This window comes from Vanderwaltozyma polyspora, genomic scaffold, assembly GCF_000150035.1.
Source record: "Vanderwaltozyma polyspora DSM 70294 KpolScaffold1019 genomic scaffold, whole genome shotgun sequence".
In the NCBI taxonomy this organism is placed as follows: domain Eukaryota; kingdom Fungi; phylum Ascomycota; class Saccharomycetes; order Saccharomycetales; family Saccharomycetaceae; genus Vanderwaltozyma; species Vanderwaltozyma polyspora.
The window spans coordinates 24907-50776 of NW_001834632.1; the positions used below are offsets into that span (position 1 = coordinate 24907).

A 25870-nucleotide genomic window follows, 5' to 3' on the forward strand; every position below is an offset into this window, starting at 1 on the left:
ACAGGTAAAAGATGTGATTTATTTGATTTATATTCCCAATTGAAGTACAAGAAAAGAGTAATATACAACCACAGGTAATATCAAGGGTTAGTAATTATTGACTAGTCGTCTCTCAGCTAAATTTTGTTTTTTTATCAGGTTTAGTTTTCCTTTCTTTGGTGAAATAAAAGATATATATAATATAGTAGACACGGGAATATGTCAAGAGACGCTCCAATTAAGGCTGAAAAGGATTATACTTCTATCCTAGAAGAAGAGTTACCAAAGATTGACGTCTTGGCTCAAAATGGTGATACTGTTATGGCCGTTGATGCTTTGCTGGTGCTCGAAAAGAAAACTAGACAAGCTGCTGATTTGGCCTCTTTAAAACAAGTATTAGCCAAGATTGTCGATGTCCTATTTGATAAGCAAAAGTACGATGAGGTTTGTGAGCAATTGGTTTTATTGTCCAAGAAACATGGTCAATTAAAACTGGCTATTCAATATATGGTTCAACAGATGATGGAAAATATGAAATCTCAAGAAAAGGAGAAGAAACTATCATTAGACAATAAGATTAAAGTCATCGATACTATTAGAACAGTAACGGAAAATAAAATTTTTGTGGAGGTTGAAAGAGCAAAAGTCACTAGAGAGCTGGCTCATATTCGTAAAGATCAAGGGAAGATCGATGAAGCTTGTGATATTCTTTGTGAATTGCAAGTTGAAACTTTTGGTTCAATGGAAATGTCTGAAAAAATTGAATTTATTTTGGAACAAATGGAATTATGTATATTAAAAGGTGACTATTCTCAAGCCATAGTTTGTTCAAGAAAAATCTTGAAAAAAACTTTTAATAATGTAAAATACGAACATTTGAAAATTCAATATTATGAATTATTGGTTAAAGTAGGCTTATACAAAAGAGAATATTTACAAGTAGCTCAATACTTCCAAGAGATTTATCTAACTGATTCTATTAAAAAAGATGACACTAAATGGAAACCAGCTTTATCTCACATGGTATATTTCTTAATATTATCTCCATACGGTAATTTACAGAATGATTTAATTCATAAATTACAATTAGATAATAATTTGAAAAAATTAGAGACTCAAGAATCTTTAGTCAAATTATTTGCAACTCAAGAATTAATGAGGTGGCCAATTGTAAAGGAAACTTATGAACCTGTACTTAATAAAGATGATATCGCATTCGGTGGTGAACAAAATAAACATCATTGGGAAGAACTTCGTAAAAGGATTACCGAACATAATTTAAGGGTGTTATCTAAATATTATTCAAGAATGACATTGCCAAGATTGAACGAGCTATTAGATCTAACTGAAGCCGAATCAGAATCATTCATAAGTGATTTAGTTAATCAAGGTATTATCTATGCAAAGATTAATAGACCTGCCAAGATTGTCAATTTTGAAAAACCTAAAAACTCTTCAGAATTATTGAACGAATGGTCTCATAACGTAGATCAACTATTGGAGCATATAGAAACAATCGGTCATTTAATAACAAAGGAGGAAATCATACATGGTTTAAAAGCTAAATGAAACTTATATTAATTATATCTGATTAATCAATTAAAAATAAACTACTACATATTTTCCTCATATAAATAAATTTTGTAGTTTAAGAAATTATCAATGAATTTAAAGATGTATATATTATTATTTATGTATGCTAATGGATGTGGATGTGTGTCATCTTTGTCTATTACGTTTTTGCTTTGCACTTTCAACTAAACTATCCCATCTTTCTCGTAGTTTTACTATTTGATTTGACAATTTCTTATTCTCTGCTAAAGCCTGCTCCATTCTTAATTGGAACTCTTTACATTTCTGTTGTTCATAAATGCGTAATTCTTTTTTAAATTGTGACATTTGTTCACTAATTTTCAATGATACGTCCTGTACATTGTGGTTTACCTTCTTGTCGTTGTTATTGCTACTGTTACTACCAGATTTTAAGGTATCCATCAGTGACAATTCCAAGTTATGTTGGAATTTATTAAGCATTGAATTTAGAAATGGATCTAAATTGGCACCACAATTATTATTATTCCATAAAGACTCTGCTGGATTAGTCGAAGAATTATTATTCAATATAACTGAACTCATCATGGGTAAATTCCTACTAGCTTTTAAACCATTTGAACTAGATTTTAGCGTAATCAAAGTATCCAACTCCCTAACCCTTAGATTTATATCAGACTTTAGCATTTCTAATGCTTGAAATCACCTCAGGACTAATATCATCTTGAATCATATCACTACGTTTTTCAACTAGCTTTTCATTAGCTTTCATATAAGTACCCTTTGCATCTTTCAAATGACCCTTCAAGATGAGCTTTTCAGCTTCATCAATCAATCCATAAACTTCAATTAACTCCGACATTACAACAACAAATCATTACACACATACAGAAGCTCATCATCATCACCATCACTATCATTATCATCACCATTAACAACAATAACTATATCATCAATATATATAAATCACTAAAGGTTAAAAGTATTGAAACGACATCAAAAAAATCCTTTAAATAAATACATCAAAAAATCCTTTCTACAATAAAGAAACAAGGAGATAATTGATAACAAAATAATAAGGCAATTTGGGATTGTAGGACAATATAGAACAAAGTAAAGTAAGACTAAGATTATCAATTGTTGTTAAGGGGAAGTCAATCAATGAATTTCCAGCAAGAATCAATCTATGATGCTGGTCAACCATATACAACATGTTGTGATGATAACGAAAAATATGAACTTGATAATGGTTTAAATTTAAGTTGTATTGAATTTTGGGATAAACTAGAAGCTATAATAACTTTAGAAGAGGGTGATGATGCCAATAATGAAACGTTGATCAATTCAAAGTTGGTTAACTATGTTAAATTTGCAACGGATTCTTATAGAACTTTTATCAAGGCAGATCGTGATCTTTATAGAATGGCATTAATATTGACAGAATCGAAATGCTTTAAGGATAATAAAGAATTTTGTTTAAGTAAGTTATTATCATTATTGAATATTGATCTGTTGGAGATGAATATGAAATTTTTGATTGCATACATTTTATTATGGGAGTCTAAGAGTAATCTAAGTTCAATTGAGTTGATCTTAAAATATCAAGGGTTTTCTGTATTCTACAATACATTGTATACACAATTTGCATATTTAAATAAATATGGCCAAACGATACAAAGAGATGATGATATAGAATTGAATATTATTAATGAAATGAAAGAAATTTCAATTTTTTTATTGGATATTTTCTTCCAAATTCTAAAATATTCCAAATTTAAAATATCAAATTTAACTATTATTGATGATTTCTTCATTCACTATCTAATTTGTTCAATTCAACCAGATGATTTATCTGACTTATTCAATGTTGCCAAATTTAAGTTTTTATTAGCCTTGAATGAACAATATATGATTATAACCAAAAAAAAATATGATAATGATAACAACAGTAATAATAATCAAAATATTGAAAATAAAATTTACAAATATTTGATTGATTATTCAAGTTCAAAGAATTTCACAGAATTCTTATTGTTGAAATTTAATAGAGAAGATGATAGATCTTTGTTGATTATGATGTGTAAAGTTTTGTATCTGATTTTAACATCAACTCAAAATGATATTGCTCAAAACTATTTCTACTTAAATGATCTAAACGTTTTTGTAGATGTTTTGATAAGAGAATTACAGAATATTTCAGAATCTGATGAATTGTTAAGAAACACTTTATTAAGAGTGCTATTACCTTTATTAACTAACACTGAAATTTCAAAAACTCATTATAGAAAAGATGATTTAATTAAGTTACTAGAATTTTTATCTTCAATTGATAATATTTGTGGTAGTGAAAACATCACTCGTGAGCATGAAACTACCGTCAGATTAGCAAATAGATGCCTAAGGAAAGTAGCTTGGTTGGATTATTATTTAAATGATTCTAATAATCCTTCAGATTCAGATAGCCTATTAAGTAAAAAATCTTTGCCAATTACAACACAGTTACAATCATCCACAAGAACATCTTCTTCACCTTCTTCTTTTTCAAAGGAAAAGATTATGAATTCAATCTATATTAGCTCTGAGAATAGTTCAACTGATTCCTTTGAAAGAAGAAAGGCAAAACCATTGCCTCCACCACCACCACCTAAACCTAGAGGTATATCTAGGATCAATTCTAACAAATAGAATTTGATTTCACCTTTCATTAATGACATTAAATAAAAATAACCTAAAAAATGATTAATCTTCGGTAAAGAAAACTTTCATTAAAAATCATACAATTAAAAAAGTATGCATGCATTAAACAACAATTGATTAAGTATAGTCCAAATTTATTCTTTTAAGTGTTTTACCTTATACTATTAAATCATAAATTGGACATATAAAATTGAAACTATTCCAACGTATTAATCGTCTGGATTTGAAATCCATATATAAATAACTCGATGGTATATATTCAAGCAATTGAATAAATTATCCATAGAATCCTATGATATTTATTGTTAATAATATTACATATTATTTAACATCTAATTCAATTGATTTGAAATTAACTTTAAGAATAGTGATGGAGTGGGTATAATAAACAATATATGCCTCATAGTTTTAAATCAATGGATTACTTCTCTACTTCAATAAAAATCCTGGGTAATACTGAATATGTGAAGATATATTTTGGAATTATTGCAAATAAATTATCTAAAATTCATTATTAAATATATAATATATTGTCTAATTCTTGAGAGTGGATTCCTATGATACAATAATGAAAGACCAAGTGATCTCTCATCAAGGTCTTCATCGCCATCTTCATCATCATAAATAGATGAAGGTAAAATGCTTGGTGTCGTTGTAGATTTTGGATGGCGTAAGAAATGTCTTCTTCTTTTAGTAGTTATTATTATTGATTCATTAGAGGTGAAATCTGCAGAACTTACAAATGATTCTAAAAAGTACTCTGTTGTTGTTTCAGTTTTTACCTCATTTGTTGGTTGGACACTTAATTGAACTTTTTCCTCTTGTGTCGTTTTAATGGTAGGATAGTGTGTTTGAGTTTGGACATTATCAGTAATGGTAATATTTTGGAATGAAATATTGTCATATGTTGATGAACTCTTTGTTTCAGATATTGGATCAATTCTATCACCTATCTTTAGTGTCGATTTTATCATTTTTTTATCTTTTAATATACTATTCTTAGTTAGATGTTTTGCGACATCAGTTTTGGTAGCTCTTGGATGTTTTATTTTGGTATTTGTTTTAATTTCAGAATTTGGATTTAATGGTTGACTACTATTGCCTGTTTTCTGGTTTCTATTACTTGGAAACTCATGTGGGATTTGTTCATGGATCTGATAATTTGATATGTGCGGAACAATATCACATTTTGTAATCAATGAACTCTCATCAAAAGAGTTTAGCTTTTTTCCCTTATATGCATATGATACTTTTGTATAATCTGGATGGCCAGATTTACCTTTCTTTGATTTTGATCCCAAACATTTTTCAATTTGTGGAACGAACTTATTGAAATGAGGTATCACTAAAAGATTACTTACTACAGTATGAAATTGACCATTGTTTGACATATCTGGGGAATTTTCCCAATCAATAAAACCACCAGCCCATGAAATAGTTCCTAAGGAATTTTCTTCTGAACCACCTGGCCATATAGCTACCTCAAATATCATTGGTGTCTGTGGATATTTATATTTCTTATCAATTGGATCCCAAGTATCTCTTTTATAAAGAGTTCTAACAATTTTATTATCTATTACCCAATTAATTCTTTCAGAGTCCCAATCAATATCATAAGTGTGGTAATTTTGATTGGTGTCTGTTTGGATATGATGTGTTTGCATTTTTGAATAAATCAATTCACCTTGAGAATAATAATTGGTTTGCACCGAATTCAATTCGCTACCTAAAAATTCAAAATCTATTTCATCACCAGTAGCAGACATCAACACAACAGCAGTGATCACACCTCTAGACCTTGCAGTCTTCAATCTTGCTGACACTTTACCATATTGTATAGCCTTTGATGCTTTTAAGCTTGAACCAGTTGAATATTTTGGCATACCAAGCACTAATTCACCTGTGTCACTATTAATACTAGTATAACCACTATGAGTAAAATCGTAACTTTTAAGCATTCTATCAGCTTCATTAGAGTCGTGTGTCACCAAGAAATCGGCATGACTTATGATCCTTCTTGCTTTTAAATCTTCATCAACTGAAGACGTTGTGATTCCATCTGTTGGGTTTAATCTTGGTGGACCAGCAATTTCCACTAAAGTATCTCTCTTATGTATAGGATATGAATTGAAAGCAGAATCAAAATTTATAAATAGAGGAGGTACTAGGGCTGGCATAGCTATACAACTGTCCTGTTTAAATGAAAACTTAGGATTGCAATTAGTGACGCATAATGGGCCTAGCCCACATTCACCGTATTGTGAACAACAAGGCCACTCCTTGGGACAATGTGAATCTGATGAGCAATGTATTGCAATATCAGGCTTATAGAAACCAGTAGCTGATACTGATAAAATCGATCGAAATAAGAAAAGTAATCTTATTATATTGAATTTTAAGTAAAACATTCTTATTTAATCTGTGACCTTTATAGCAGTAAAGGCTGACAAATAGAAATTGAAATGTAAAGAGGACATAGGCGGTATTTAATAAATAGGAAGTTCATCACTATGAAATCATTGATATATAAATATTATTCTGTTAATCTTGTTTACTTATAAGTACTAGAGTAAATATTGACACAAAATATTTTTAACCCTTTAACCTATATGATTCTAATAGTTTACATATGTTGTGGATAATAAACCATTGAAGAACAAAAACTAATGACTAAGTAATTCGGATTTGAATTAGTTGGTGAATTGAAAGAAAGATTGCAAAACAGAAATTATTGGGTCATATAATCATAATAAAAGACAGTTTAAAAAGCAAGAAAGGAAAAGTGACATTCATGTAGTTGATTGTAGTTTCAAGGTTTTTTCATCAAATTTTAATAATCCTAGCTCTTCCTTTAACTTACTCTGAACTAAGGTTAATAAGTTATATAATAAAAATAATGTTGGTACAGGAACATTATTTTTTTCAGCTACTTTTATTGGATTACCTAAAATTATTTCTAGTTCCATTAACTGATTCTTTTCACGATCAACACACATCGATGGCTTAAATAACAAATTTCTTGAAATATTAATAAAGAAATCAATGAATTCTTCTTCAATTATAATACCTTCACTAGCTGCAATTGCAATTATTTCACGCATTGCAGGCTCATAAATAAATTTTTCAGTATGATCTTTATTCTTGGCAAATTCTAAAGTACGTGGTACGTCTAATTGGACCAGAGCAGTTGTGGTATTAATCGCAGCATTGTAGAGTAATTTTTTCCATCTTGCATAACGAACCCTTGGTTCAAATTCGACTATATTATAGCCTTCATTTGAATATATCTCAATAAATTCTTGGGATGCATTTCTTGCTTTAATATCGCAAGAATCAAAGCCCCCAACAAATAAACGATCTTTGCCTAACTGATGGATTTTTCCAGGACCAATTTTGGTAGAGCCGATAAATTGTATACCAGATAATAATGTAACGTTTTCTAATTCATCTCTTGAATAAGTTTGTATAATTTCGTTCTCTAGATCTATACCATTTTGAATTAATAGAATATTTGACTCTTTCTTTGGGTCAATTTCAGTGTTTGAAGTTAAAATTGGTCTCAGTATAGTTGATACTCTTGAGGCAACTGGTCCATCTGGGATGTTTTTGGTAGTGACTACAATAAAATCGTAAAAAATTTTTGAACTTAGGGAATCTTCAATAGTTTTATGGATAGAATGTGGTCTCCAATTTTCAATTTTACCGTAATCACAGGAATCAATACTATAACCTACTTGGCTAACAATTTCGTAATCAGATCTAATTACAACTGACACATTACATTTGTTCTTAAACCATAAAGAATAGGCTGTGATTACTCCTACACCACCAGCACCAATAATTAAAACGTTAGGGCCTTTAACTGTAGAACCACCTGCACTCATTGCTATCGTTGATTAGTTAATTGTTTACGTAATTAGTTAGACACTTGTTATAAATCAGGCATCCCTATGTAACAAGGTAATGGATGCTAATATTCCTAGGATCGTATAAATAATGTATACGTTACTAAATATCTATCTAATCAATAATGACTTTGATCCCTAGAAATCTAACAGAATAACCTTTTAAAATTTATTTCAAGCTGAACAGAATAAAAATCGGATTTATCTGGTCGTCAATGATATTAGAAACTTTTTCAATCACTATAGCAACGATCGATATAATGTACTTGTTCTTTCAACATCAACGCCGTGTCAAATTTTACATCAAAAAATAGTCAGTATAAGAAGGTAGGATTATCTAAAGATTTGATTGAAGAAAAATTGGAAAATGTTTAATAAATATGGGACACTCTGTTCTTTATGGATTAGGAAAGTTGTGGATTAATCGTATTCCATTTGAATAAAGTTTAGAATTTCGTTCCAGTATAGATTGTTTTTGCTACTAACGTCAAATTTTTGTATATACAAAGTATTAAAAAATTGACAAGACTTGACTTGACTTGACATTTTATTACATACTTGCTTTGAAACAAGGCTAATTGAAGTAAAGGAGAACTTTTTCCTATAGAATGGTTTTAACGGCATCATAGTATTGATATTAGGAAATTTGTTAAACTTGTTTTCTTTTTAGTTATATTTCTTCATTAGATTAATGAATGCTGTGTATCTGTACTGTATTTATTTAGTCAATTTGAAGTCTCAAGTACTGTTGTCCATTTTTATATAATCTGAAGGGTATCTCTGCTAGAGACATCGGAATAAGTTTCTTACTTAAACTTTGTTCTATCTTATACATTCTCTTTCCTTTGAATTTATTACCTGTTCTATATTATGCGGTTCTTGCATTTGTTCTTGCTCTAGTTCTTGCCAAGAACAAGGTCTGGCATTATAGTCAAAATCTTGCCGTCATAGTTAAGTGGCCAAATGAGGAAATTGTCTGGCCAGCTGGCACTAGAGAGGCTACAGCATTTGACTGGCCAGAAGTCGGGTAATGGCACGTGATAGTCCCATGCTCTACAAACCCTAATTGTACTTCTGTACAACTTGAGCCCAACACTGACACACTTGTCTATCGTACACGTAATGTATGGTATTCTCACTTAGAAATAGTTGTATTGCCAGTAGTTGTCAGCGTTCATTCGAGGTTTAGTATTCCGTGTTTTTTGTTATCATGTGTAGCATATAGCAAGAAATGTAATTGGAACTATTTTTGGCAATTATTATTCAAGTAATGTAATTCTTGAGACTACATTTGTGATGTAATCTCATCATATCTGCCTTAACATATAAGAAAGAGAAGAGCTTATAATAAGGAAGGTTAAAGTATACAAATTAGTTAGTCCAATAGCAGAAAACCAATAACAAGAATTAATGACAGACCAAGAACTAAATACCGAAGCCATTGAAATTACAAGTGAAGCTGGTATCATTATATTGCCAATATATGTAACATTGCCACTTGAAGCCTAAATCTAGAATTGTAAGAGTCTTTAGAAGATAAATACGATAAATATGATGTATATAATTGATACATTTGATACAACTGATACAATTGATACATTTAGTTCGTGTCTAAAACTAAGCACAATATGCGTCACAAAATACCATGACGTTCAAAACTTTAACTAGCCCTAGCCTTCTACCCTGGATTACATGGTCTTCCTGAATGGCAACCCTCAACTTGTCCTGAAATCTTGTTCCCTTGACCACATATATATTGAACGTTATTTGAGGAATGTTAGCCATCTGGGCTCGCTGAAAGGAAAAGAAAAAAAGAAAAACGGAAATGAAACTTCCCGTGCATGCCTAGCATATAAATCTCTTGTATTTAGGTAATTGTTGGTAACAACAACACCCAGGTGCGTATTATTTTCCTCGACAACAACACCTTGTTCATCTGGTCTCTCTAGCCAAAATGGTAAACAAACAAATACTAGTGTACAATTGAGATTATATATATTTAATTAAGTAAGCAAACATAAGAAAGGTGTGAATGGGTATATCTGTTAATAAGGATAGTTCTGTGTGCTATTCAACTTTTATTACATTGTACTGGTTTTTTATTACGTTGTCATTCCCAAGACTAATGGATCGAATTTTACACTTTTTGACTCAGAAAGTTTCTTGAAGACAAAATTTTTATCTATTATGTTTCATTCAATAAATTTACAATCTTGAAGGTTCTATGAGATTAACTTAAGTAAGAGTAGGGTGTAGTAACTCTGGAGAATGTCTGTTTTAAAACAAATATTTGGTAATGCTTATTTACACATAATTTCTTTTTCTTTGTCTTTTTCTTTTTTTTGGTAGTACTTTAATCATGAATTCTCTAAGGCTTTTTAAGAAGACTGACTAGCATTTGGTGTAGTACTCTTTAAATTATTATTGGGTGTCATAAACAATTAGTTGTCATCTTCAAATTACTAGTCCCTACATTGCTTCAATCAATTCAATATTTCAATGTATGCAAGATCACCAGGAATTCATTGGCCAACGAATGAAAAAAAATATCTTTAAACATTTTTATATAATTTATTCATATATATATGGCCAATAAAATCAAGAAATAATGATGAACTTGAGAACTTATATTCTATCAATTACTTAATTTAACTTTTATATAAATAAAAAAAGCGAATCAAGACCTCAGCTCAATATGAAATACAAATATTTGATATTTTCATTACTGTCATTTGTCTCAATTACTAATGCTTTACATAAAGTTGACTCAACACTAGCAACCGCTTGTCTTCAGTATGAATTGCAATTTAACTGGGGATGTGGAAAGTCTCGGGGTGCGAACTATACATGTTTATGTTCTAATGTTAATTGGCTTGGTACCATTACAAATTGTATTACCGAAGGCTCAAATGACAAAAAAGGAATCGAACATGCTTTCAAACATGTAGCTGCACGTTGTAACTCTGCATTTTTTGATTACACTGTTGACGACATGTACAATTTCCATGAGAATGGTACAAATTATTTAAGAGATCCAACAGCATCTGATTATACAACACCCGTTATTGGCACTCTAAGAAATAACCAAACAACTTATGATTGGTATTTCAGCAAATATAAAGACTATACCTTATCTGTTAGGACCCATCAATGGTTCGGATGGGGTTTGGTATTTTTTTGGGTAACTGTTGTCTCAGTCGCAACTTTCTATAACTTATTGAGAAAACTCTTTGGTGTTGAATTATTAAATAATTCATTGAGAAAACATTTAGTAGTTCCATCACTATATAAAGATTATAAAGATAGAAGTTATAAGCTCTTACATTTTTTTCCATTGAATTTTACTACACGTTTAAATTCTCTGGTAGTTGCTGTATTTTTAATTCAAGCCATTGTCACGGCATGTGTAGGTTACCACTTGCCTTTGCCTAATCCAGCTTATATGACAGCTTGGCAGAGGAATACTTCTATGATACAGTTTAGAACTGGTATCATGTCACTTTCATTATTTCCCGTCATTTATCTTTTTGGTATTAGAAACAATCCATTAATTGAAATATCTGGTATATCTTTTTCGACTTTTAACTATTATCATAAATGGTGTGCTTATGTATGCGCTTCTTATGCTTTTATCCACGCAATTATTTGGACTGTTGTTTCAATTAAGTCTGGTTGGTATAAATCTGCCTTTTCGTCAGACTATTGGAATTATGGTGTTGCAGCTATGGTATTCTTAGGTATCCTAGTGGTTCACAGTAAAAGAATTTTTAGAGATAGATTTTATGAATCCTTTTTGATTCTTCATAAATTGTTAAATGTGGGATTTATTGTCGGTATGTACTATCACTGTTTATCATTTGGTTGGATCGGATGGACTTGGTCAATGGCCGGTATTTGGATCTATGACAGGTTGATGAGAGCAATTAAAATATTTCTAAATGGTGGTATTCATGATGCAATGATAACGGATTGTGGAAATGGGGTTATTAAAGCTGTTCTAAAACATCCAAAATTAGCTAAATATCCAACAGGATCGTTTGCTTATTTATATTTCATTAATGCTAATAGATTTTGGTATTATACTTTCCAGTCACATCCATTTACAGTAATGAAAGACCCAAAACAAGACCCAAATAACCCAGATAGTTTGATCTTTTATTTTAAAGCAAATAGAGGTATCACCAAGAAAGTATTATCAAGAATCTTAAAATCTGGTTATGCTTCTGTATCTTTTAAAATGTTAATTGAAGGTCCATATGGGTCACCTTTACCTGAATGTAAAATGTCTAGAAGAAGAAATGTCGGTGTTGCTGGTGGTTTGGGTGTTACAGCAGTATACCCTCATATGGCTGAATTGTATCAGAAAGGTCATAATAGTGATTTATGTCACAAGTTTATATGGATTATTAATGATACTATTTGTGTAGAATGGTTTAAAGAGGAATTGGATTGGCTTTGTGATAAAGGGTGTGAAGTTGTAATTTATAATACTAGATCACAATCAACAGCTGATTTAGAAAGTTCCAGTTCTATTGATAAAGAAACAGAGGGCAGCACTGACAAGAAGGGTAGCGAGAGGGAAAGTGTCTTTGAAATTAAAAGAAGATACGAAATAGTAAATCTAGGATACCGTCCAGATTTGAAGAATATAATATTAAAAGAAATTGAAACAACACAAAATATTTCTGAAGATTTAGAGTTCTACAGTTGTGGTTCCTCTGCATTCAACGATCATTTCAGACATGGAGTCGCCCAAAGTTTAAGTCATCAATGGACAATCGATATATCTTTAGAGGAAAAGAGTTTCACATGGTAAAAAGAAAAGACAATTATAATTCATTGCAACCCCAAATATCCTGCAACAGGCACGATAGTTTATTTAAAACCAAAATAAATCATGTACTATATATATATACCCACAGTTATTGTCGTTTACTTTAATTCAATTTACTCACAGTCTGCTTTAGCGGTTTTCATAAGTTGCAGCTTTTCAGGAAATAAATATCCCTTTTTGCTTTTTTAATTTTTAGGAATTAGAGCAAAAATTCAGTTTAAATGTTTCCAACACCCTCCTGAGTCAATTTTTAACTTCTTGGAACGCAACAATGGTAATTGGATGTATTGCTTTGGCGTTTATCTTTTGATATTTATGTGCCAATGGAATGTTACCAATCTCATTTCAGTGATGAAATAAAATAAATTATCAAAAAGAAACAAAATTAAGGTTATTTTCATTTTTTTTTTACCGACAAGACGTATTTATTGTACGTCTATTTATCTGAGTTTTATTAAAGTAGAGAGTTTAATCCGCATCCGTATTCGCGTAAACCTCTGCGTCGAGCACTGAGCCTCTGTTCGGACATTTACCAGAAAGTTCAAAAAAGAAATGGTAAGCTATTCTTCTCTTCCACAAGATCTTGAGGCTACACCTACTTCTCTGTCATCCAATATTATTGCTCGTTAATATTTGTTAATTTTGCTCCACTAATGAGCTTATTTAGAGCAATATTCTGAGCTTTTTTAACTATTTAACATTGATTTCTGATGTCTATACAAATACTTTGGACAAGATAACTTTAGTTAGTCCTCTAATTGAGAAATCGTCCACTGGAAGTAAGTTTTACTTTATAGAAGGAGAAGAATATATCGAATATCTTCTTCTTGACGTTTTTCATTGACGATGAATTGATTTTTGTAGTTTGATTTTTATTTCCTCCCTTCTGATATACTGACTATTTTTCATACCGTTACTTTTTTGAGAAAGTGTCTATTCTCGATTTGGTTAACTGAGTAGAAGAGAAAGACAGGGAAAAGAAGTGGGTGTGGTTAGTTCAAGTTACTGTGACTTTCAATTCAAGCTTTGATACTAGCTTGTAGTTGTGGGACGATTTTTTATTTGAATTTTATGCTTTTCATAATATTAAATATAATAATTCAGTTTAAATATAGCGGATCTTGAGCAATTATAGGGTATCTTTGATTGTTATCACAGTGGGTACTGTTTAGATTGCAGATAGTTATTTGTAAACTGTGAATAAATATAGTCTCTGGAAAAGTACAGCCCTTTTTTCAATTTATTTTTTTATTTCTGGAGGAGGGTAGAGAAGGCATCACTTCCATCCATATTTGCATTGCAAGTTAAGCAATTACGATCATACATATATAAAAGAGTGTGTGATTTTAGAAGAAGCTTCAAGTTGTTTTTTGCTTTAGACAGCATACTGTTATTTCCTGAACAGCTAGTCGTCCATCACTAAGATAAGTACCTGAAATCGAATATGCGATTGTACAACCTCCTTTTAACGTTGTTTATCACTACATCAACAGTGAATTCACTGGTATTCGTGGACTCTACACTTGCATCTGCATGTATTTATTATGAATTGCAATTTGATTGGGGTTGTGCTAGTAAAAAGAATAACATGAAAGGTTACACTTGTCGTTGTAATAACATCAATTGGTTGGGTACAGTTACAAATTGTATCGCACAGGCAACAGATTCAAAGCACTTGATGGAACATGCATTTAAACATGTTGCTACTCGTTGTAAGCAAAAAGCTGGATTGCATTTCACATTGGAAGATATGTATAATTTCTATGAAAATGGTACAAAATACTTAAGAGATCCTACTGAAAACGACTTTTCACATCCTGTTTATGAAACTTTAAGTAATAATCAAACTAGTTTCGAATGGTATCATAGAAGTTTTAAGAACTACACGGTAGCAGTCAGAACGTCACAATGGTTCGGGTGGGGTTTAGTCTTTTATTGGGTAGCAATTGTATCCATTGCAAGCTTTTATAACATTATGAGAAACATATTTGGTCGTGAAATGCTAAATAATACATTGAGAAGAAGAATTGTAATCCCATCAATCTTCAGGGATTATAAAGATAGAACTTACTTCTTATGGAAATTTATTCCCTTTAATTTCTCGACTCGTCTAAATACTTTGGTGGTTATTGTATTTCTAATACAAACAATTATTAGTGTTGGTGTGGACTACTATTTACCATTGCCTCATCCTTATTTGACATCTGGATGGCAAAGAAATTTGACTGTTGTTAGTTTTAGAACTGACTTAATGTCTATCTCTTTATTCCCTATAATTTATTTGTTTGGTATTAGAAATAATCCATTGATTGAAATTTCAGGTATTTCTTATTCAACCTTTAATTACTTCCATAAATGGTGTGCTTACGTTTGTACCGTTCTAGCTTTTATTCATTCAATCATCTGGACAGCATACGCTATAAAAGATGGAGGATATTCTGTCTGGTATGTTGACGCTTATTGGAAATGGGGTATTGGAGCTATGATTTTCTTAGCTTTATTAATTTCACATAGTCAAAAGGTTATTAGGGACAATTTCTATGAAACATTTTTGGTTTTCCATAAGGTTATGAACATTGCTTTCATCCTATGTATGTATTATCATTGTAATACTTTAGGTTGGTTGGGATGGATTTGGTCAATGGCTGGTATATGGATATATGATAGGTTGATTAGAATTCTTAAAATTGTCTGGAACGGTGGAATTCATAATGCAAGGTTAATTGATTGTGGGAATGGTATCCTAAAAATATCAGTTCCATATCCAAAGTTTGTAAAATACCCAGTTGGATCTTTTGCTTATTTATATTTTATTAATCCAAATGAATTCTGGTTCTACACCTTCCAATCTCATCCATTTACTATAATGACAAATCCAAGGCACGATCCTAAAAACCCTAATCATTTGCTCTTTTATTTGAAAGCTAATAAAGGTATCACACGTTCTATGTTATCAAAGATTCTGAAGTCAGGTTCAAGGACAGTAAATTGTAAAATGTTAATTGAAGGACCATATGGGGCTTCTTTGCCAACGTTAAAGGTTTCAAGGAAAAGATGTGTTGGTGTTGCTGGTGGTGTTGGTGTTAGTGCCGTTTATCCTCATATTGTGGAACTCTATCAAAAAAATTACAGTACAGATCTGAAACATAAATTCATATGGATTATTAATGATTTGAACTTTTTAGGTTGGTTTGGGGAAGACTTGGATTGGTTAATATCTAAGAGTTGTGAAGTTACAATCATTTATACAGGTATGAAAAATAATGATTTGGAATACTATTATCCCTCAGATAAGTCATCTTTATTGTCATATGACACAGAGTCATTTGAAAAGAAATATAATGTTATTAACCTAGGGACCAGACCTAATTTACACCAATTAACTTTGGAAGAAATTGAAGCAACTCAAAATATTTCTGAAGATTTGGAATTCTATAGCTGTGGTTCTTCTGCTTTTAATGACAATTTCAGAGATGCAATTGCCAAAAACCTTGCTAAAAATTGGTCAATTGACATTTCATTAGAAGAGAAAAGTTTTACATGGTAAAAAACATTACCAAAAATGATACATGATTGTACATTATTAACTAAACCGAAATTATTGCATCCTAAATGTATTCCACTTTGTATATATATATATATGACATATATTCTTGATTATAGTACTATTGATTAATTATTTATTCTTCATTAGAATCACTGCTACTGTCTTCTTCCATCGATTGCTTGCTTAGAAGCTCCTTCCATTTTTGAGTCAATTCTCTGATAGCTTCAGGATTCAGACTTGCTTCAACAATATCAGTTGGCACTTGGTTTTCTGAGTGTTCCTTGCATGCGAACCTACCTACATTATTTTCCTTAATTAATCTGAACTCATAATCTTCTTCTTGGCCGATTGGAGTAACAGGTTCATTTTTTGTCAACAACTCACTCCATGAAAACATTAATGGATCAGTCATTCTTGCAAATGGGTTAATGTCTATTAGAAAAACCTTGTTGAATGGTCTTGGTATGTACAGGTCTATCACGAAGCTTTTTAACGGGAATCTATCTAATATTTCATCGTCTATGAAATCTTCAATTAAATCTCTGAATTTATCGACCAATGGCTCTAAGTAATCATAATAATTTAAATCTCTTTGTGATATACCTAATATTTCATTATCTTTGATAAAAATACGGAACTCTAATGCTGGATTTATATCAAACCATTTCCTTAGAACTAATTCGAAATCAGAGCTTTTCTTTTGATCTTCTATGTCTTCACATTCATCAAATGCATGTTGTAAGTCATGGGCTATATAGTTAGAAGCATTTAAGAGAAGGTATACCTCATTAATCTCGTTACATTTCATTGTATTATTTGGCAAAATCCAAGTTGCATCTTTGGGGGCAGACCAATTCATTTTTGGTGCTACTGCGCCATATTTTGTTATCACATCTTTAATCTGTCTATGCAACTCAGGGAAATCGGCTAGTGGATCAATTTCTTTCTTCACTTCCTGTTGGATTACTTTATCTTCTTCTTCATCGTCATCTTCATTGTCCCAATCACTGTACTCATTATCATCATTTATAGTTAAATCCTCAGAATAAAACGAACGATTCTCATTTGGTATTTTAATTCCATCTTGTTCCAAGTACTCAATGAACTCAGCTGGTAAAGGGCCAATAATTTCTGCAGTTGGACAATGCTTCTTGAAAAGAGGATACCAATTAGAGAACCGACATGTCTCTATATCTTCCCTTTTAATAGGGACATTCACAAGTGGTGTATAATCGGTATTCATCTATCTATATCAATAAAAAAAAATTCTGGATTTCTTAGACTGAACTATTCTTGCTAATCCGATCTAATCTGGACCTTCGGATAACTATTTAAACCATCAATATCGATGATAAGTTTTATATCTTTAACCTCATCTCATCTCATCTCATCTCAGTTGCTTGCTTGTCTTACTAATTCGCTGAAAATGAAATTTCGAAAGATTCCATATCATTCGGTACGTGTCACTAAGGTGGCAATGATTCGGTCACTAAACACGAGTGATATCACATTGGAAATATTGGAAAATTATTTAAAATGATGAAATTTAAGACAAGATAACTACTTAAATGAAGGTTAAACAAAGGTGATCAAAGAGGTACAATTGATCAATATTGTCAGTGCTGAGCAGTTGAGAATAGCAATATTATAGATTAAGAGTGAAAATTAGTTGTTTCCGTTTTACTTGAACGATTTTGGTTTAGTTTTGTTCGATTAATTTTAGATTTTATTTTTGCCCTCACACCAATTATCACTTTTATATACAAATAATATACTATTGAACAATAATGACGACTGTTACTCCATCCAATGCTACTTTTAAGAATAAAGAGAAGCCTCAAGAGGTCCGTAAGGCTAATATTATAGCTGCTCGTGCAGTTGCAGATGCTATTCGTACTTCTTTAGGTCCTAAAGGTATGGATAAGATGATCAAGACTTCTCGTGGTGAAATTATTATTTCAAACGATGGTCATACTATTTTAAAGCAAATGGCTATCTTACATCCTGTTGCCAAGATGTTGGTTGAAGTTTCTGCTGCTCAAGATGCAGAAGCTGGTGATGGTACCACTTCTGTTGTCATTTTAACCGGTGCATTGTTAGGTGCTGCTGAAAGATTGTTGAACAAGGGTATTCATCCAACTATTATCGGTGAATCGTTTCAAAGAGCTGCGAAAAGATCAGTAGAAATTTTACTGCAAATGTGTCATAGAATTTCTTTGAATGACAGAGATGATTTAATTAGAGCAGCCTCCACTTCTTTGAGTTCAAAAATCGTCTCTCAATTTTCTAGTTTCTTATCTCCATTAGCTGTCGATGCAGTATTGAAAATTACTGATGAGGACGCTACAACTGTTGATTTGAATGATATTAGATTGATCAAAAAAGTTGGTAGTACAATTGATAGCACAGAAATGGTCGACGGTGTAGTATTGACACAAACCGCCGTAAAGACTGCAGGTGGTCCAACTCGTATGGAAAAGGCTAGAATCGGTTTAATCCAATTCCAAATTTCTCCTCCAAAGCCAGATACTGAAAACAACATTGTAGTCAGTGATTATAGACAGATGGATAAAATTTTGAAAGAAGAAAGAGCATACCTGTTGAACATTTGTAAGAAGATCAAGAAGGCTAAATGTAACGTTCTTTTGATTCAAAAATCTATCTTAAGAGATGCTGTTAATGATCTAGCATTACATTTCTTATCTAAATTAGGTATTATGGTTGTTAAAGATATTGAAAGAGAAGAAATCGAATTCCTATCCAAGAGTTTAGGTTGTAAGCCAATTGCAGACATCGAATTATTCACTGAAGATAGACTAGGTACTGTTGATTTGGTTGAAGAAATAGATAGCGATGGCTCCAAGATCGTTCAATTTACCGGTATAAAGAGCAATAATGCTAAGCCAACTGTGTCAGTTGTTATTCGTGGTGCGAACCAAATGATCTTAGATGAAACAGAGCGTTCATTGCATGATGCCTTATGTGTTATCCGTTGTCTAGTAAAGGAAAGAGGTTTGATTGCTGGTGGTGGTGCCCCAGAAATTGAAGTTTCTCGTATATTAAACAAAGAATCTCGTGAAATGCAAGGTGTAGAGGCATTCATCTGGCAAGAATTTGCAGAAGCATTGGAAGTTATCCCAACTACATTAGCTGAAAACGCCGGTTTAAATAGCATTAAAGTTGTTACTGAATTACGTTCTAAACATGCAAACGGTGAAGTAAACGATGGTATATCTGTTAGACGTTCTGGTACCACTAATACATTCGATGAACATATTTTACAGCCAGTATTAGTAAGCACAAGTGCTGTTACATTAGCTGCGGAATGTGTGAAATCCATTCTGCGTATTGACGATATTACTTTCAGTCGTTAATTTTAAATGCATACATAGATATCATTAAGTATTTATGTTACATACGTGTATCCTAATATAATAAAATAGAATTTTGAAACCAAAGTTCTTGAATGCATTAAAATTTTTCTTTATCAATGATTAGTAAAATGGTATATGATATAAACAAGAGTAGATAATTTTAATTTTTTTTGTAGTTCATAATAGTCATTATTATTTTGATTGCTATTGTTATTGTTGACATTATTGTCACCATGCGTTTTCTCATTGTGTCAATATTTGAGAATCTTTATTATAGAAGTTTTGCTGTATCTTTACGGAAGAAATAAGATGATCCACTTAAAACGGTTGTAATACCAACAACATAACCCATGTATTCAAAACCTTTTTGACACCACCATGACCAATGGTTTTTGTCTATATCAGTATTTTTGTTTTCTTTCCCTTCTTTATCCTCAGTCATATGGTTTATCATTAATAGTATTACACCCCATCCTAGATATATCATTTGTAAAAAAGTATTCCATTTTGATATTAAAGTTGGTTTCACTTCCACACTTGGGAAATTGAAGAAGTCCCAATACGATTTCCAAGTCACTGTGCTATATTTTTGTTTCATGGAAGTAAAACGAACAAAAAAAGAATTTGCAGCAAGCAAAGCATCTCTGCCTAATATTAAAGAAGCAATTGACATTGGTATAATCTGAGGACCTGGTGGTAACGCCAATGAAGCCGTTGCTACTATCATTAAGATTTTATCAGCCATAGGGTCTAAAATTGTTCCAGCTACTGATCTTAAATTGTATTTTCTTGCAATATAACCATCTAAAAAATCGGTTACACATGAATATGCAAAAAGGTAAAATGCTGGGGTGAAGTTATTAGTTAGTATATAGCCTCCAATAAATGGTGCACAGGCTATTCTGGATAGTGTAATTATATTTGGTAACGTCAACGACTTTTTCCCAATGATCTTACTATCCATTTTTTGGGGGGAGTTTGAATTATCTGAATAATACCTTTGAGATATAAAATTACCTCTATTCACTTGTTTTGCAACATGTATTCTAAATATGGACGGTATAGATCTAACCCTCAAGGATCGTAATCCTATTGTATTTAATAGTAGCATGTCTTTTTCTTAAAAAGGTTAGAAGACTCTTTCAACACAAACAATAAAATAATGAAAATTACTTATTGTACACTCTAAAATATTCTGAATACGGTTAAATCCTATTAAAAATGTTTAAATTTATCATTAGATTTCAACAATTTTCCTCAACAATCTGATTCCTCCTTTACAAAACTAGAAAGTACCCTTCCCAATGAAAATAATTAGTCAAACTATATCGATCTTCTTAAATCTGTTTCGAATCGACTTAAAATTCGATCTGATCTCGATCTAATTGAAATTTTCCAATTCGGTAAAAATACCAGATTTGATAATTACTACGTTAATCTCTTAGAAATAGCTCAAAAAATTAGGAGATAGTTTAATCTATTTCAACATAACTTCGATATTCTATCTCATCTCATACAGTGCAAATCATATCAACTATCAACTTGTGGTAATCATAATATATGGTTTATAATTCAACTGTTCAATCAAGTCATGGTATAAAATTGAATCATCTCAATAAGACTCTTTGATACATTTCGATTTCGAAAAGTGAAAAATTATCAAAAAAGAAAAAGATTCAAATTGGATTAATGACCAGTACTTGAAGGGAACTTTTAAGATACAGTACGTAGATTAACAAGTTCAGATGAATTCTTTACTGGATTTGTGAGGTGCTCAAATACTAAATTTTTTAGATAGTTTAACAACGTTGAACATTCAGACAGGAAGAACAAGAGTAAAAAAAATTCTATGAGCCAGATATAACAAATATTTGGCAATTGGGAAACATATATAAACAGGGATTATAAATTAAATTCTAGCTTCTGTTCTAGATCAGATTTGTTTAATTTGACTTCTCTTTAGTTCAGGTTTTGGTTCGTGAAATTGAACTATAATAGCAACTATAATAAAATAGTTATTTCTTTACCAATGAACGTTCTAGTATTTAATGGTACTGGAGCTTCTGCTAGTTCTGTTAAGCATACAGTGGAAACATTACGTAGGTTTTTAGAACCATATTATGCTGTTAATACTGTATCTATTAAGGCATTGGAATCTGAACCTTGGACGTTTAAGGCTTCTGCAATTGTATTTCCAGGTGGAGCTGACCTTCCATACGTTAAAAATTGTAAAAATGTCATCCCAAAAATTAGAAACTTTATAGAAAGCGGTGGTATTTATATTGGTTTCTGTGCAGGCGGTTATTTTGGTAGTTCACGTTGTGAATTTTCACAAGGTGATCCTCTCTTAGAAATTACAGGCAATAGAGAACTTGCTTTATTCCCAGGCATAGCTAGAGGTCCTGCTTTTAAAGGTTTCCAATACAATAGTGAACTTGGTACAAAGGCTGCCACTTTAAAACTAAAAGATGGTTCTGCATTTAAGTCCTATTTCAACGGTGGCCCAACTTTTGTTGATGCAGAGAATTATAACAATGTTGAAGTTCTCGCTTATTTCCAAGAACCAACAGATGTGTCAAGTTCAGATATTAATTCAACAAATGATTTAAATGAAGGTAATACTGTGAATGCTGCTGCTGTAGTGTTATGTGAAGTCGGTAAGGGTAAAGCATTATTGACAGGACCACATCCTGAATTTAATCCTGAATATCTAGAGAAATCAGAAAGTAGAGAATTTATCAAAGATGTTATTAAAGAGTTAAAGGATAATGAAAAGGAAAGATTAAAATTTATGAAATTCATCCTTACATCAGCGGGTTTAAAATGCAGTGATCATGATGAAACTCAACCTCTTCCTACTCTGAAGCCATTATTTGCTTCCTCTTCTAGTAATAGACACCATTACTTGACTAGATTTAAGGAAGCTTTGATAGAACATGGGTCTGAAGATACAAAGATCTATCCACAAAGTGGCATTGAATTTGATGGTGGTGAAAATAAGATAATGATATTTGAAGGTTTCAATAAAAATTATAGGCATTTGTCAGATTTGATGAGCAAGTATGACCTTGACGATGAATTGATTCAATCAATTATTTTTCCTGATCAAGGAGAGAATTTCCCACCAAAATCATACACACCTCACTTCAATACTGAGATATACTTTGAAAATTTGAAAACAAACTCGGTAGGGTCTATTTGTCTCTATGGTGAAGTAGTTACTTCAACAAGTACCCTTTTAAATGCTAACAGGCTTTTGTTATCAAACATACCAAATAACAGTCTTCTTCATGTAGGAACAATCCAGTTATCAGGTAGGGGAAGAGGAGGCAACAGTTGGGTTAATCCAGTAGGTGTATGCGCCTCGACAGCGGTCATCAACATCCCAACTGTTTCTCGGTTTACTAACAAGCCTATATCGGTCGTGTTTGTCCAATATTTAGCAATCCTAGCATATTGTAAAGCAATTATCTCTTATGATTCTGGCTTTGAGGATATACCAATTAAGATTAAATGGCCAAATGATATTTATATTTTAAGTCCAAATTACTACTCTCAAAAGAAAATGCACATTTTAGGCAGAGGTATGGAATCTAGAGTAGTTCCTTTAACTGAAATTGAGCCTGCGTATGTTAAAGTAGCAGGTATGTTAGTTAATACTAATTACATTAATAATGGATATTCAGTATTGCTGGGATGTGGTTTGAACATAAATACTGAAGGGCCAACTACTTCTTTGATGAGATGGGTAAATTTATTGAATGAAGAACGTAAAGCTCAGAATCTTGCTCCACTGCCAGAAATAAAAACTGAAAAATTATTGGCACTGTACATGAATCATCTAGAAGTATTGTTAGAAACTTACGAAAGATATGGTTCATCGGCAATACTTGAAGATTACTATAAATTCTGGCTGCATACCAATCAATTAGTGACACTATCTGATCATCAGAATGTAAAAGCCATTATTTCTGGTATCACTAGTGATTATGGTTTATTGATAGCAAAAGAGTGTGTTCAAGGATCTGAAACAGAATTCACTAGTACAGTTTATAACTTGCAACCCGATGGTAATTCCTTTGATATCTTTAAAGGTCTCATCTCCAAAAAAGTTCTTTAACTACTAGCATTTTTTATGCCATGTTCATATATACAATTTAAATATTTTTAAAAGTAAATAAAAATAGATTTTAAAACGTAAAATATGTTAATTTAAAGTATATAATTTTATTGTTTATTGTTAATTAGTGCAGGATGTTTGGTATAATATAAAATGAAATTTTAATTTATGAAGGCTATCAAAAAACCTTACGATGAATTTCAATGAATTTTCAGTATAATACAATTACAAAAATAACAGGAAATAGCAAACATTTAGGAGCATATTTACCCATTCAAAGAACAACTTATTACATATCCTAATTGTTCTTTTCATTACCATCGCTATCCTTCTTTGGTGAACTTGGAGAGTAAGAAGGAGAGCCAGGACTATAACTTGGAGATGTTGGGGAGTATGATGGTGATGTTGGAGAGTATGATGGTGAGGTAGGTGAATATGATGGAGAAGTTGGCGAATATGATGGGGATGTTGGTGAGTATGATGGTGATGTTGGTGAATAGGATGGTGATGTTGGACTATAACTTGGAGAAGTTGGTGAATATGATGGTGAAGTTGGTGAGTATGATGGAGATGTTGGTGAATATGATGGTGAAGTTGGACTGTAACTTGGGGAGGTTGGAGAGTATGATGGTGAGGTAGGTGAATATGATGGAGAAGTTGGCGAATATGATGGGGATGTTGGTGAGTATGATGGTGATGTTGGTGAATAGGATGGTGATGTTGGACTATATCTTGGAGCAGCTGGTGAATCTGCAGATGCAGATGCTGGGTATGATGCGAGATGCTGCTCAATTCCAAGGAGACCCTGTTGCTTCTACCCGTGCACCGTACTGCAGGACCTGAGAATGACACACCGGCTACTCCGGTATCGGTGGGTGCGTCCCCGTCCACGGTTACTGCCAGATTCAGCATGCTACAGATCCGTCACTCGCTTCAGCGGTGCCCCGCGGTGCAGAGGTCTTCTGTTGATTCACCATCCTCTGATGCTGAGGCCAATACCTTGGCCTTCCCCGCGATGCGCCGAAGTCAACAGCCCGCAATGCAGCCACCCGACTCTCCACCCCTACTAGATTCAGTAGCCTTCCCTGGCGATCGCCTGTCCCAGCGGGCCCCACCCCGGTCCACCGGGTCCCCCTCGCTGCGCGCCAACCCGGCCGCCTCGCGCGGATTCGATCGCTTCCGCCCCGACCACAGTAATTCCACCGGATCCCCGCCCGACCTCTGGTCCTTCGGGCCCCCTGACCGTGCTGGCTCATACCGCGCGGCACTGTGCTCACACAGCCATCTGACGAATCGCAGAAGTTACACTCGGTGCCCCCTGGGCGGCTCTGAAAGCGGAGCCCGCGCCGCTCACGCCTTCCGGCGCCGCTTGATCCTCCCTCTCTGCCCCTGACCGGAGTGGCTAGCCGACCCGCACATGCTCCCGCACCTTGACGAGTGCCGACCGACGCCCGGTGAGGCCGGAACGCCGCGCGTGAGCCCGTGACCGGACCCCGTATTGGCTACGTGCGGCAAGCTCGAGCGCTGAATGCTATCGCTGGATGCAACCCCCGGCTTGGTCTCGCCCAGCGACGGTAGATGCCGCCGATTCTGGACGCGCACGGATGAGACCTCACAGTAGATCGGCACCGACGCTGCCCGGGCTGTCCGCTCTCGACCCGCTCTCCGCCACATGGAAGGTACCGGGGTGATCGCTGCGCCGCGGCGGCACCCGCGCCACCTCGAACACACGTGCGGGACGGCGCGTGCGACCTCTCCGGTGCTCCTCCCTCTCAGCCGAACGGCAGTGAGCCGCGCGCCTTGCAGTGCCTGAGCACCTGAGCCGACGGCATACGTAGCGTTATGCTCGGGAGCGGAGAATGC

The 25870-nt window shown here is 33.1% G+C and overlaps 13 protein-coding genes across 13 annotated transcripts; 7 read left to right on the forward strand and 6 right to left on the reverse strand.

The window, feature by feature from the left end:
* Nucleotides 1–198: 198 nt before the first annotated feature.
* On the forward strand, nt 199–1548 carry RPN5 (proteasome regulatory particle lid subunit RPN5; the record flags this gene model as incomplete). The annotated part of the gene is made up of 1 exon (XM_001643701.1): nt 199–1548. One exon carries the CDS (start codon nt 199–201, stop codon nt 1546–1548), a length of 1350 nt encoding a protein of 449 aa, XP_001643751.1.
* Nucleotides 1549–1698: 150 nt separating this feature from the next.
* ATG38 (Atg38p) lies at nt 1699–2217 on the reverse strand (the record flags this gene model as incomplete). Its single annotated transcript, XM_001643702.1, has 1 exon — nt 1699–2217. The coding sequence occupies one exon, from the start codon at nt 2215–2217 to the stop codon at nt 1699–1701; it is 519 nt and encodes a 172-aa protein (XP_001643752.1).
* A 474-nt stretch (nt 2218–2691) lies between these two features.
* Nucleotides 2692–4215, forward strand: LDB17 (Ldb17p; the record flags this gene model as incomplete). The annotated part of the gene is made up of 1 exon (XM_001643703.1): nt 2692–4215. The coding sequence occupies one exon, from the start codon at nt 2692–2694 to the stop codon at nt 4213–4215; it is 1524 nt and encodes a 507-aa protein (XP_001643753.1).
* Nucleotides 4216–4724: 509 nt separating this feature from the next.
* CRR1 (putative glycosylase) lies at nt 4725–6635 on the reverse strand (the record flags this gene model as incomplete). The annotated part of the gene is made up of 1 exon (XM_001643704.1): nt 4725–6635. The coding sequence occupies one exon, from the start codon at nt 6633–6635 to the stop codon at nt 4725–4727; it is 1911 nt and encodes a 636-aa protein (XP_001643754.1).
* Nucleotides 6636–7016: 381 nt separating this feature from the next.
* Kpol_1019p17 (uncharacterized protein) lies at nt 7017–8111 on the reverse strand (the record flags this gene model as incomplete). Its single annotated transcript, XM_001643705.1, has 1 exon — nt 7017–8111. One exon carries the CDS (start codon nt 8109–8111, stop codon nt 7017–7019), a length of 1095 nt encoding a protein of 364 aa, XP_001643755.1.
* A 2716-nt stretch (nt 8112–10827) lies between these two features.
* Kpol_1019p18 (ferric reductase family protein) lies at nt 10828–12948 on the forward strand (the record flags this gene model as incomplete). Its single annotated transcript, XM_001643706.1, has 1 exon — nt 10828–12948. The coding sequence occupies one exon, from the start codon at nt 10828–10830 to the stop codon at nt 12946–12948; it is 2121 nt and encodes a 706-aa protein (XP_001643756.1).
* Nucleotides 12949–14410: 1462 nt separating this feature from the next.
* On the forward strand, nt 14411–16513 carry Kpol_1019p19 (ferric reductase family protein; the record flags this gene model as incomplete). Its single annotated transcript, XM_001643707.1, has 1 exon — nt 14411–16513. The coding sequence occupies one exon, from the start codon at nt 14411–14413 to the stop codon at nt 16511–16513; it is 2103 nt and encodes a 700-aa protein (XP_001643757.1).
* A 133-nt stretch (nt 16514–16646) lies between these two features.
* CDC123 (cell proliferation protein CDC123) lies at nt 16647–17756 on the reverse strand (the record flags this gene model as incomplete). Its single annotated transcript, XM_001643708.1, has 1 exon — nt 16647–17756. One exon carries the CDS (start codon nt 17754–17756, stop codon nt 16647–16649), a length of 1110 nt encoding a protein of 369 aa, XP_001643758.1.
* A 544-nt stretch (nt 17757–18300) lies between these two features.
* CCT4 (chaperonin-containing T-complex subunit CCT4) lies at nt 18301–19887 on the forward strand (the record flags this gene model as incomplete). Its single annotated transcript, XM_001643709.1, has 1 exon — nt 18301–19887. The coding sequence occupies one exon, from the start codon at nt 18301–18303 to the stop codon at nt 19885–19887; it is 1587 nt and encodes a 528-aa protein (XP_001643759.1).
* A 271-nt stretch (nt 19888–20158) lies between these two features.
* Nucleotides 20159–20998, reverse strand: CRD1 (cardiolipin synthase; the record flags this gene model as incomplete). Its single annotated transcript, XM_001643710.1, has 1 exon — nt 20159–20998. One exon carries the CDS (start codon nt 20996–20998, stop codon nt 20159–20161), a length of 840 nt encoding a protein of 279 aa, XP_001643760.1.
* A 918-nt stretch (nt 20999–21916) lies between these two features.
* On the forward strand, nt 21917–24007 carry BPL1 (biotin--[acetyl-CoA-carboxylase] ligase BPL1; the record flags this gene model as incomplete). Its single annotated transcript, XM_001643711.1, has 1 exon — nt 21917–24007. The coding sequence occupies one exon, from the start codon at nt 21917–21919 to the stop codon at nt 24005–24007; it is 2091 nt and encodes a 696-aa protein (XP_001643761.1).
* Nucleotides 24008–24232: 225 nt separating this feature from the next.
* On the reverse strand, nt 24233–24919 carry Kpol_1019p24 (uncharacterized protein; the record flags this gene model as incomplete). The annotated part of the gene is made up of 1 exon (XM_001643712.1): nt 24233–24919. One exon carries the CDS (start codon nt 24917–24919, stop codon nt 24233–24235), a length of 687 nt encoding a protein of 228 aa, XP_001643762.1.
* On the forward strand, nt 24789–25400 carry Kpol_1019p25 (uncharacterized protein; the record flags this gene model as incomplete). The annotated part of the gene is made up of 1 exon (XM_001643713.1): nt 24789–25400. One exon carries the CDS (start codon nt 24789–24791, stop codon nt 25398–25400), a length of 612 nt encoding a protein of 203 aa, XP_001643763.1.
* Between the last annotated feature and the right edge of the window lie 470 nt (nt 25401–25870).